At 40.4% G+C, this 12,619-nt stretch overlaps 1 protein-coding gene across 7 annotated transcripts in view; it reads left to right on the forward strand.

The window, feature by feature from the left end:
- The window catches only part of Hr4 (nuclear hormone receptor 4), a 75,805-nt gene that overhangs the window by 38,712 nt on the left and 24,474 nt on the right, over window positions 1-12,619 (forward strand). For 4 of the 7 annotated variants that reach the window (XM_076372193.1, XM_076372191.1, XM_076372194.1 and 1 more), the window contains exon 2: window positions 3,281-3,385. In XM_076372193.1, coding sequence (XP_076228308.1) covers window positions 3,286-3,385 — 100 coding nt within the window. In that variant the 5' untranslated portion in view covers window positions 3,281-3,285. Of the gene's footprint in view, window positions 1-3,280; window positions 3,386-6,941; window positions 8,644-12,619 lie in introns of those variants that run through there. The other 3 variants (XM_076372189.1, XM_076372188.1, XM_076372190.1) reach the window with 1 other exon arrangement.

The following is a 12,619-nucleotide window of genomic DNA, read 5'->3' on the forward strand; positions in this document are numbered from 1 at the left end:
TGTAATTGAGAAAGTTTCGCTATGTTATTCCGATTTGTAAATATTTTCTTACGCTACGGGAAGACTCGAATTGGTTGCAGGCCAATGGTGAGGATCCATTGGCACAAAATAGCAACTTTTAAATTTAAACTTCAACAATGTCGAGTGTGAACGAAGCGACCTGTTAACTGTTCTAACTTCTACTGTAGTATCTAATCGACACATAAAGATGTATTTTTTAAAATAACAAGAACATTGCAGTATCTCTGTTGTGTCGCTTAACGAATATTAATCTCGCTTACTGTCACTAAGATAATATATCGCATAAGCGTTTCAATGTTCATTGATACAATTCCTAGTATCTTATTCTTAACATTGAAATTCTATCTAGACTTTCAATATTTCACAGAATAGTATTCGTTGATTTCGAAACAAGAAAACAACAAGAAAATAGTTTTTTGAATTTTGTTTAGTTCCTGCAATTTTACGTGTGAAAATAAGCATAGTGGTTGAAACCTCATTCCCACAAAGTTCTATTAAACATGGAAATCAAAGTTACATTACGGAGCATCAAGAGTTTGTCTGGAGCAAAGTTATTAAACATATTTCTTCGAAATTTCTAATTGACATTGAACGCATCTAAATTGAAGGTGCACAGAGCGATGCATTTGATTAGTCAGCAACTCATAGTATTCAATTAATAATTAAAATATTCGCTCCAAATTCTAATCCCGATTTTCAGCTAATTTCAATCATCCTCGTTCTATTTCTAAACAAAATAAACCACTAAAATCAACATTTCGATGCGTCGGTCATTCGCCAGCGAAAAAGACTTGAAACTAACTCAAACGAAACACGCGCAGCATGTAAATCTAGCTGGTTTCCAGCGATCGCACGCGGTTGGCCTGTATTATCCGGCGCATCGTGTTTATTAAAACGACCCACGATGTGTCATAGACCGTCTCGTCCGCGTCACGATCGTTAAACTAACGGTTTCTACGTTGCGCCTTCTTTCGTCGCTAATTACACATCGCGCGACGATAAAGCGCGATTTATCAGTATCACAACACTCGGTCGTTATTAAACTAAACTGGTGCACCACCAATCGGTTCCGTGGACCTGTTGCCTGCGTTGGCCTCGCAACCCTTTTACCGACCATTTAACGATACAACTACCACACCCGACAAAATGGCGGGTTTCAGTGTTCTTGTTTCTCAAGATATCAATAACTGTGAAATGTTGAAGGTCTGAATTGATTTGAAAAATAAATAGTTTCGCTTGAGTACTATAATGAATGTACGAAGAAAAAACGAGAAAACCCATTGTTACACTTTTTATAAGGATATTACTCATGTTAAACGTTTATCCTAGCTTTCCAATACTGTGAATGTTCGAATCACTTCGAATATGATTCGATTCCATGATGGTTTTGAAAGATTTGGTAAGCTTTGAGCTTTGAATGATTCGTTGGTACACAAAGTATTGAAAATATTGATAGATCTCGAACACTTGACAATGATCAGACTGTTCACCATCCCAATCCATGAAAACTTCCAAGACTTTTAATACTTCTTAATTCTATCGAATCGTTGAACCTTCGAAACGAATCATTTCGAAGTGCTTCGAATTTTCCACCACTTCAAATATGATTCGAATCCATGATGGTTTTGAAAGATTTGGTAAGCTTTGAGCGAATGATTCGAACTAAAATTATTGAAACTTGTTCACTTGTTCAGATTCGAAGCGGTTCGTAGTGCTTCAAATTTCCGTCAGTTGTTCAGATTTGAACCGATTCGAAATGCTTCGGTGTCCGCCGCTGCTCGCAGGAACATTCCCCGAAGGTTTTCGCGCTGGAATCGCGATCCCAAGACGTTCCCGTGGCCCATCGAATGGCATGGTTTCGTGCGGCGGTCCACCGTTGAAAGATACTGCCACGCAACGATCCAATTGTATGCTATTGGCTAAAGAGGGGTTAATGGCGAACTATGCGTTCGCCGTAATCGCGAACGCGTGCGTGCAACACACGTATGTACTTTCACATTCAGTCCGTTCTCTTTTGCGATAGCCGATATCCTCAGCCGCGCGAGATGACTTCCACTATTATCCGAGAAGCGACAGTGTTTCACGCGAAAACGTGGTCGCGACGTCTGCGGCGAAAATGAATACTATTAATCAAATTAATACTGTTCATATTATTATCGGAACTATTAAATGTGAACATTAATTCGACGCTTCTTTGTAAACGTCGAGGAGTTAGTTTAAATTTGAACATTTTACCGCCAGTTAGAAGTCTTTCACTTTGTTGAAAGTAGAACGATTTGTTAAGAGGAATGGTGAATATTTAAAAATTTGAAGAATATAAGATTCTTTTCGTTAATAGGTGGTACATTTATTTTAACGAAGCAACGAATTTACGATTAATGTATATGGGAAGTTACGAAGTTTGTCGCGGGTCTACTATTTTTTATTAGGGATCATAGCTTGGCAACATCTCGACAGACTGTCAACCAACTTTTTTGCAAGATAAATAGCACTTTGGAAATATGAAATGTTGGAGGATCCAAGAACCGTTTAAAACAAGATTAATTATAATAAACTGAATGTATAAAGTGTATAGAAAATTTGATTGCTCGTTAATTCCTGTACTTTGAACAACGAATGAAAATCAATTAAACCGACTATTTCTAGAATAGAAATATTTTACAGATCTACTTTTAGCAGTGACTCCTTTCTGTTGCTAGTTTTCAGCTATAGAATATGTATATACATCGTAAGTTGAACAGATGGCGGAGTTTGTGAAGATCGAGTCTATGCAACTAGATTGAAGACTAGTTAATAGGAGAAGTATGCTTTATTGTTTCGAAGAACTGTTTAACACTTGCTGGCGACATCAATTTGGGTCAATTTTCTAGTGGTCAATGCATATAATTCTATTTTCAGTGAATTTACAGTCGTAGCTTCTTTGTTCTTTTATCACCATTGTCCTGCGGATTGTAAGTGCAGAAACATCTGCTGCATCTCAAAAAGATATTCAACTATCTCCAATGATTGTGTATTACTCGCTATTATTACTGACTTTATATTATAATATGTTTGGTTTATCCTATTCCAATGTTCATTTAAAACCTTCAAACATTTCTCAGTACTTTCTCGAGTTTGTCTTGCATTCGATAATAATCGAATACTTGTTACATGTTTTCATCACTTTCATTGTCCATGTAAAAACGACATTTACGACGTAATAATGTAATTGATGATATTGACTCCATGATATTAACGTTTGTCTGATGTTTGTTTGCAGGAATTATGACCCTTACGAGCAGCCCGTGTGAGCTAGACAACATGAGCTTGTTTCAAGACCTCAAGTTGAAAAGGAGAAAGGTCGACTCCCGATGTAGTAGTGACGGTGAGAATCTAGAATTTTCCTACACGTGATCCTTATCGAAATTGTCCGTTTTTCTTTCTTATTCTTGACCATCGCCCCACAATGCCGTAATCAAGAATTACAAATCACTTCCGACCGAAATAGAGGGAAATTAGGAACGAAGTAAACTGACTCTAACAATTTCAGTTTAGGGACACGAAAGAATTATTAATATGTAATTTGATATTCAGTTATTAATATTATATCATCAGATCTTATCGAGTATGTGAAAGTGATAAATTTTTGGTTGGTGTTACGTTATATCTCTATTCTACAGTTTCAATAAATAATGGAACGGAATACAATTCATATTCATCCCTAATCTCACTAATCATTCATATTCATTATTAGGTCGTGCATACATAGGAACAATCATGAATTTCAGACTCTTGTATTTCCCAATTAAGAATTGTTTGCTAAACGGAATTCTGGTTTGTAATATGAAACCAGAACTGTAAGTAACAAGGTATGCGGATACTAATTCATATCTGATTCAAGCAAAAGAATTCCATTTATTTCTGCATAAAAAATCCTTCCTCTGAAATGATAATATAACTATCAATTGCATTATCAGCTTTGATCGCAATTTCATTCCAGTAATAAATAGTTCACGCAAACGATACGTAAATGTTACATCCTGATATTTGAACAATTAATCCGATTGAACGGATGTTTGGCTCCGTGTTCATCCGTATGAAACGATTCAATATTATACTCCGAAAATAGAACTGAAAAATAAAAGTAATCAGCTGTACTTTTATTTTCTATCTTCCACTCGAATATGTTAATACACACTGCTGCTTGAAAGTTCAACGTCACTTCTAATATCCACAATCATTTTCCTCTCCCTTCTTTTAATATATTATTCTCTTCCTCTTGTGTCCCTCTGTTCAACAGTTCTATTTTTCTTTTACTTTATCAACCAGTAAACATTTCATTACTTTATTTCTGTCTTCTCCATACAGTTCCAGTATTTCAAGAAATTACATAACTATCCACATCTCGGTAAAAGATAATATCATACCAAAGAGCACTGCATTACCTTCTTCGAATCCCACAGCGTCTATTCGAAATCTTTGCCTACGCGACAACAAATTTAACCGTTAAAACTGTCAGAGCTAGGCGAATCACCCTCGGTTCCCACGTTTTCTTTCGGCGAGCCAAGCGAACCAAAACTTTCGATATGCAGCGCGAACGATAAATTGTTCCCATCATTGTGCGCCCAATGCTATCGCGCAATTATCCGCGTATAAAATCATTAACGACGAAACAACCAAGACAATACGTATCGAGGTTTCAGCGGCGAGCGTAATCATGTCTTCCAGGGGGGATCGTATATCATTGTCTGGCCGTTGCGCGGCGTGCACGGGCAATATTTTCTTATTCAGAATACCCAGAACGAGTCATGAAAGTGGTCAGCGCAACCGTAATGATTAGTTGCCGCCCATAATGTCGTATTTGATACCCTTATTGCCCCGATTTTCATAAGCCGCCGCGGAACGAGTCTCGGCCCATCAATCACGGTTCATCTGTTTCGCTTTGTAAACCATGAAACGGTACGAACGTATCATTAGCGGGGTAACGGCGTTTCAGACGCGGCCGGTTAACGTTACGCCGCGAATTTATTACACGTCATCCCCGCGGGCTCGCTCGCGCGTCTACCGAAACCAGAATTCTTGAATCATATCCAATGGCGACGCGTTTCCACGGCTTTTGCAACGAATTAGACGGGAGTTTATTTAGATAACGGTGTCAACAAAGTAGTTTCTGGTCCGGGGCATCTAGCATTGCTGACTTAAAGTATTTCGATCGCGCGAATCACGGCTTTATTTCGGGGAGCCGGTCAATTTCACCGCGTGCGTTTTCGTTTCACACGAATTCTACAGTTGCTTTAATGCTGGAACCACTGTACTCGCAAGAATTGCGGGTTTTCTTATTTAGCAATTATTGATAGTTTCAAAGTATTCAATGAGCAAATGATTTTGAGAATAGTCTCGTTTAAATGTTATAACGAATGTCTGAGAAAAATTGTATTGCACAGATCAACTACGATAAATACTCGCTAGCTCTAGTGTTAAATACCTATTCTAATAGAAAACTAAAATTTGTATAATATTATATTTCCAAACCTCGAAACAGTGCAACGATTTCCTTGACAATTTTATTACGAAGAACGTTATCAAATTTTGATAAGTAGAACAATAAATTTTATTGCATATTCACTAATTTTATTATTGATATTCATTAATATGAATAGAATGTATGAATATAACATTATTCTCTGACTCTCAATTGTCGATGATGCTTCCGCAATTTCGCTGAAAAGATAGTAGGCACCCGGTGTATCGCACCCTCCTTCGTTTCATATGCGCATAAACATCCGCAGTACAATAATGATCAATCCCCGATTCCGTTACACGAGAATCGCAATTCCGGTTCGTTCTATAGATTACAATTACACCAGAGCTCCCTGAAACAATGAAAGAGCAACGTCACACGGCTCCATTATCGCGCACCCGTTCCACTTGGAACCCATCCCGAAGCACTCGAGGCTGCTTTCCACCATCCATCGGTAACACCTCAAACGACGTTCGTCTGCCGATAAAACTGTGTGTCTTAAGCTTTTCCCCATCACGGGGTAATCCTGATCCAGGGTCCGCGTTACACCCTGGGGCCAACCCCTAACCACTTCACAGGACCGTTCCTCCCTTATCGTGCCCCGAACGATCATCTACGACGGATCGGTTACCATGAGGGTAGAATCGAGAAATAGGGGTGGGAAACCGAGAAAAATGAGTGGAGGAATATGGGGATGACGGCGACAATGCAGGATAGAGGATCAGCCGCGCGGTCTCCTAGACCTGCACTCTTGTCCAGCCGCGCCTGAACTGTTGCAAGCACGCGGAGCAAGACCTTCGCAACTACACTACGGATTCTTATGCATTCATCAGAAATCTGAAAGCTCGAAATGGCAGAACGCTCGCAACTCGAGAAAATCTACGAAACATCCAAAGCTTTATTTGCTTTCGAAGCTTCGCTTTTAGCAATGTAGCTCGCAGTGTCCATCGGACGAAGGAATCCTCTATCGTAACGCTGTCTTCATAATGACATTCCGAAAACTGTCTTCGCATGGACATCCGCGGCCGCGAAACGCACTGAACACTGTGGAACAGGTGTACAAGCAGAAAGAAAGTAAATAATTAGAGAGAACAGAAGAGTGCCGAAACCTGAACAGCGAAGAGTGGCGCAAGAGGCAGCAGCCCGCCACGAGGCTGCATCGATTTTTCAAGAAGCTCGCATACGCGCCCGATACCAATGACCCTCGACCTACTGGCGATTAAAGGTCAGAGACTGGCGTTGGCGGGAAGCCGAATCGATGGCGGAGCCACGGTGAACCTGGATTGTTGTTATGTCGGAAGCGACCGGGAGAGAGAGACCAGCCTGCCGGGCAACGGGCACGCGCGCAGTTTCCGCGGTCCACGCGTGCGGTGGCTAACAGAGCCCCTCTTCCAGTTTCCACATTTCCGTCGGACGAACCCGTGCGTCCAGGCGGCGGCGACGTGGCACGCTCGTCCACGCGCGCGAGACATGAATGAGCTTTTTCGCGGGGCCGCGGGTTCCGGGATCGAGCAGCGCCAGCACCGAGAATCATTGATCCTTCTCCCCCCTGGGGGAGCCGTTACGCGGGCAACGTCACACGCCGAGACGCGTGCACGCCGCGGTCCGCTCTCGGTGACGACAGTAGCTCCCGGCCGGAGGCCTGGCCGATCCTCATGAATGCAACAATATGGAAAGACACCCGCGAGTCGCGGCGGGCTCGTCGGCGGAAGAGGAGCAAGGGATAGTGACAGATTTTGGGAGACGTAGACGAAGGGATCAGATTGTGTGCTGAAGAAGTTAAAGGTCGACAGCTTGAATGAAAAGTATCTTGGGCAGGTGGGATGTTTGTGGAGTTGTAGTAGTTTAATTAGTGAAACTGAGAAACGTAAGGGTTAGAAGACAGTTTCAGACAGTTGGCTGGCTAGAGCTTAGGGGATCGTTTGATCGATCAGTTTATCTTTATGCAACCGGGCGTCGGTTTGTACGTCAGATTGTGCGTTGAAGATGTTAGAGATTGACGCCTTGAATGAAAAGCATCTTGGACAGTTGGAGATGTTTGTGAAGTTGTAATGATTGAATATGTGAAACTGGGAGATGGAAGGATAATAGAGGACAGTTTGAGACAGTCACCGGCTGGCTAGGGGATCGCTTGATCGATCAGTTTTTCATTATGCGATCGGATGTCAGTTTGTACACTTGTTGCCGGTGGCTCCCGCTGATCCAGGCTCGCTGGTTTAGTTCCTTGATTCTGATTGGAGGGAACGGCGAAGAAGATTGCTCGTTACCCGCTCGCTGGAGTAATTGATTTTTATTTCCGGCGTGGTTAGAATGGATGACGCACGACGCGCACTATAGTTTCCGGGGTGTCTGACCAGTGACAGGCTGTACTACTTGTTTGCACTGGACTGATCGTGAAGCAGTGGATCGATGAATTTGTTGGAAAGTTGAGACTGTCGTTACGAAGAGGAGGTGTTTGCTATTGGATTGATGGCGACAAATGGAGATTGTTCATTGGATTTTGTAATTGTATTTCACGAAGAATGAAATTTGAAGAAAGGTCTCCTGAAACGATCGATGTAAATATATTTTGTAAAGGTGGAAACGAGGATGAATTATTTTTTAGACAATCTTCGTTCACGTGCCAAGGAGGAAATGTATTTTCGGATGAATTATTTTTGAATGTTTGTAAGTACAACGACGAGCTGAAGAAAATGGAGGACGAACAACGTGCAACGATACTTGAGACAATCGATGAACAGAATCGAGCTTAACGAAGAACTTGTGATAAATTAGCTACAATTGTAGGACAAGTAGATCGACGTAAAGAAACAGAAGGATTAAACGAAATATTCAGATCACCGGGACAATGAATTTTCCATTGAAGAACAACGTGTTCGCTGCGAACAAGTTCCACTGGATGCAGAACTGGCATTCGTTGAACATGGATCTGAGGACGTTCCAGCCATCGGCCAACTTCGCGTCGTATTCGCTCTCGTATCATCCGTACAACAATTTCTCGGTGTCTGCGTATCAGAATTACCTCGACTTCCATCATTACGTCAGATCACGACTGATGATCACGTCGTTCGATCATCGATTTTGCTGCTACGATTCGAAGAACATCTGCTCGTATCTGTTCGGTAAACAGCTTTAAGTTAATATATTTATTACGACTTTGTTATAAGCTTGCGAAAAGAGACCAATACAATGATAAGTTTATAATGAAACAGTCACTGATAATTCTTCATTCATTCTTCATGGGAGATAAAGATAATAAGAGATGATCGTTAAGGTGATTACTGGTTAACATTTATTATTCGGCGACAGATACAAAAGGATATGATATAGAATTATTATTTTTCCACACTTATTTGTCAAGAAATTCGAAATTTTATATAGAAATTAGCTTTATCTGTATTTTGTTATAAATTTAGATTTCATTCAAAATGTCGAGATGTTACATATAAAACGATTTTATATATTACTCAGTTTTCAAGACACTTTCCACTGGAGAAAATATAATCTAGTTCAATGAACCAAATAGTACAATACAAATCTACCAATACGAATTCTATGATTCCATAATTCCAGTAACCACTGCCACATTAACACAGCATCAACACATTTCACCCTCATAATAATTGTTAAAACTACCAAACACATTTACTACGCACAGCACAAACAATTACGAACTTCGATCAACCGATACAGCTGAATGATTAAACAAACTACTCGGAAATCTGGGTCGGAACAGACCCAGACACCGAAGTCCAGAGATCAAACACTTTTTGCCAGGAGTAGTATTATGACAAGCGAACGGCGTAATCGTTCGAGCACACGAGAAACCTGTCGAGATCAATCGTCAGCGCGCTCCAAGAAACCGCAAGGAAAGCAAACACAATCATCCTCATAATCGGCTTATTAATCGTCATCGCAATCATCCCGTTGATCACGCGACTCGTTACTCGGTGCCTGACATCGACGGGCCGATGAATGAACTTATGCGCTGCATCCCACAATCGCATTGTACACGACTGCAATCGAATGTTAGACGGATAACGAATTAAGGGAATTAGGGAACGATCATCCTCTAAGATCACCGAAGAGAGCACTGATCAAAGAAGAGGGCTGGCACGGACGGTAAACGAATTAATCCGCGGGAAACGATATTCACGGTGATCAGGCTATTAATAGCTTGGAAACTGGAACCTAGGTACCTACAATCACAACTCGGCCTTGTCAACTGCATTCCTTCCTTGACCTACACGAACAGCCGTGGTCTCACATCCTTTTCCACGATCCGACCGCTCTATCACGCTTTCTCGTGTTTCTCGGCGTACGTGTTAGCTTGTCCCAAAAGCTCCATTCGTTTCATTCGTACACAATGGACGCGCAACATTCGGTTGTAACGTGAATTCGGGAAGCGGATAACAGTGCTGGGTTTCTTCTTTATTTATCTATTTTAAGTCGAAACAACAACGCGGCCATTAGCGACCGCTGCGTGTTTTCTGAAGGAAAGATAGTTATTTAATATATATAAGAAACAAAAAGGACGGGAATTTTATATTTGTACATCCGTACATACATATAATACACTCACACTGTGCTGGGTTTTAAAACTCAATAGAAACGGCTTCTTATTTGTAATGGTTATGTGGTTTTTCAATGAATTCTAATTAAATTCTTTTTATCCTGAGTTATCGCATTATGTACGATTTGTGGGAATGGAAATAGAAAAATATTCTTTCTATTTTATTAAGGAAATTCTTGTTAATCTGAAGGTGAGAATATAGTTGGAGCTTTCTTAACGTTTTTACTGTGTAGATTTTAAAGATTAAGAATATTATGAAATAGTGTTTAGTCTACAGATTACTGTCTGATGACTCAAAATTATATTTTGTTGTTTCTCATGTCATCAATATTCTTATTTTTTCTTTTAATGCTACTGTTTCATTTAATATTGGATAATATGTAAATAATAACTAATTTCCAAACTTGAATATTATCGTTAAAATATTACTTATCGCGTTATTGTTACATTTAAATGCTAAAACCAGATGGAATATTGGAATTCCTATCGCGATTGTTATTTTACATAACATCTTTATAATTATTTTCCCTACTTTCTCTTTCGTTCAGAACGATTTCCTGAACCGTGAACACCGAAGTAATTTTGCCTTTTATTTTTTGAACGCTGCTTTCCCGGAGTCGGTTTCCTGCACTCACGCCCTTATTGCAGCTAACGCCTCAATTACTCTCGGTCTCGCAGCGGGATATTCCAGCGACGTGCACGTGCAATCCGAAACACCATCCGCACACCCTCGGGTGCGATACAAACGGGGAAAAGCGCGGCAGAAACCACGTCCGAACAATCTTAAAGTAATACTACACGGTGTGCGGTTACCGTTCCCGCCAAGTTCCATGGAAAACTACAGGAACTTCAGAGACACTCGAACCACGTTGTTAACTCACGTTAAGATTATATCGCTTTACCGCCTTTTCTATTAGCCAACCGAGTAAGTTTTCGCGGCTTTCCTTATCACGCTATCATTTCGATCCCTTGAATCCTTTACATGCCTAAATCAAAATACAACTTCCATTTACAGAGTGCTATGAACCAAATATTAAACATACCTTTAGATCAATGAAATCTCATTTAACATTATTACATTTATTTTATATTCTGTCCGAAGCTTTTCATTAGAAATATTTTAACATTCTCTGGTGAGATAGAGAGGATATTTTGTAAAATTAACTCGACGAGAAATCATACTTACATTGAGGGACAAAGCTACTTTTTTTTAATATTTCTCAAATTGATGCATCATACGAAGTTTAATATTATGTATCGAATTTTATAGTTTTACTGTATGAAATCAAGTCATCTCTCGAGTGCAAAGAGCTAACTTGGATTTTAAGTTAATAGTTGGAAGAAATATCCTTGGTAATCATTCTTTATAAATCACGTTAAAAGCTGTTAACAATAATCTTTATTAAATCTGAAATCCGTGGAACTGTCGGATTTCTTGAGTCCATAGTCAAATGATCTTAGAAACTTTTTGAGATTCCAGTTTTAAGGGTATGAACTTTAAACTTTGCCTATGACAATAGTCCTGACAGAGAAGATGATTCATAAAAGTGAATGATTACCGGCGCGTTGCGCCCTGCTCGAACTCCCTGACAGCCGGGAACAGCGAAGCGCGCTCCTTTCGAAATCCGTCTGTCAACGTTTTAAAACTGCCGGATTGGCAGCGGTTCGCGATAAATGCCATTAATCATTGTGATAGACCACCGGCGCGGTTATACGCCTCGGTGATTAATAACATTTTCACAACGACTGAAATCCGTCGAAGACCAAGCCCATTAACGGGAACATCGGCGTTCAAGACGGTTACGCGATCGTTGAACCGCTCCTCGGTTGAAAACCAACGTAAGCGAACAAATTCGTCCCGCGTTTAACTTTCATAATATCGCGCGGCGAGTTAATTGTTATTAATGCCCGGCAAAACGCCGGTTGCGCAACGAGAACGCGGACGGACAATATGGTACAGGCAGCAAACGTCGAAACGGAATGCAAATAACGTATTCATCTACATTAGAACAGCTCACGATTGGCGAACTCGATCTGTTACGACGAATCTTCGATTCTTCGGTGATCGTGGAATTGGGAAGTATTTCTCGATCGGCTGTTTATGTATAATGTATTCGTAACTTTGTATTATCTTAGTTTCAAATTTCAACAATCTTCAACGAAGAAAATATGAATTCACGAAGATTCACCTTCTTCTACGAATGAATCGAATAAAATTCTATATTCCTCGCGAGCGGTTCGAATAAATTAGAAATCAAACAAAGCATCGTTTAACTCGTTCCACTCAATTAGGTCCTTCGACGGTTTCGAACACCGTAAGTGCATAGAGTTTGTCATTCTATTAATTCCAATCTACCCAGACAAAATCCAATGACCAGTTCGAGGACGTTCGTCTAAATTAGCACACCTACGAACTAGAACTCGAACTTCACCGTCGTCACCACATCTAACTAACTCTCCTCGGAATCATCCGACTCGGCTCATCAGTCATCTCACTAGAAACCTCTCAGATCATCATCACTGCC

Source organism: Nomia melanderi, chromosome 11, assembly GCF_051020985.1.
Source record: "Nomia melanderi isolate GNS246 chromosome 11, iyNomMela1, whole genome shotgun sequence".
Lineage (NCBI taxonomy): Eukaryota > Metazoa > Arthropoda > Insecta > Hymenoptera > Halictidae > Nomia > Nomia melanderi.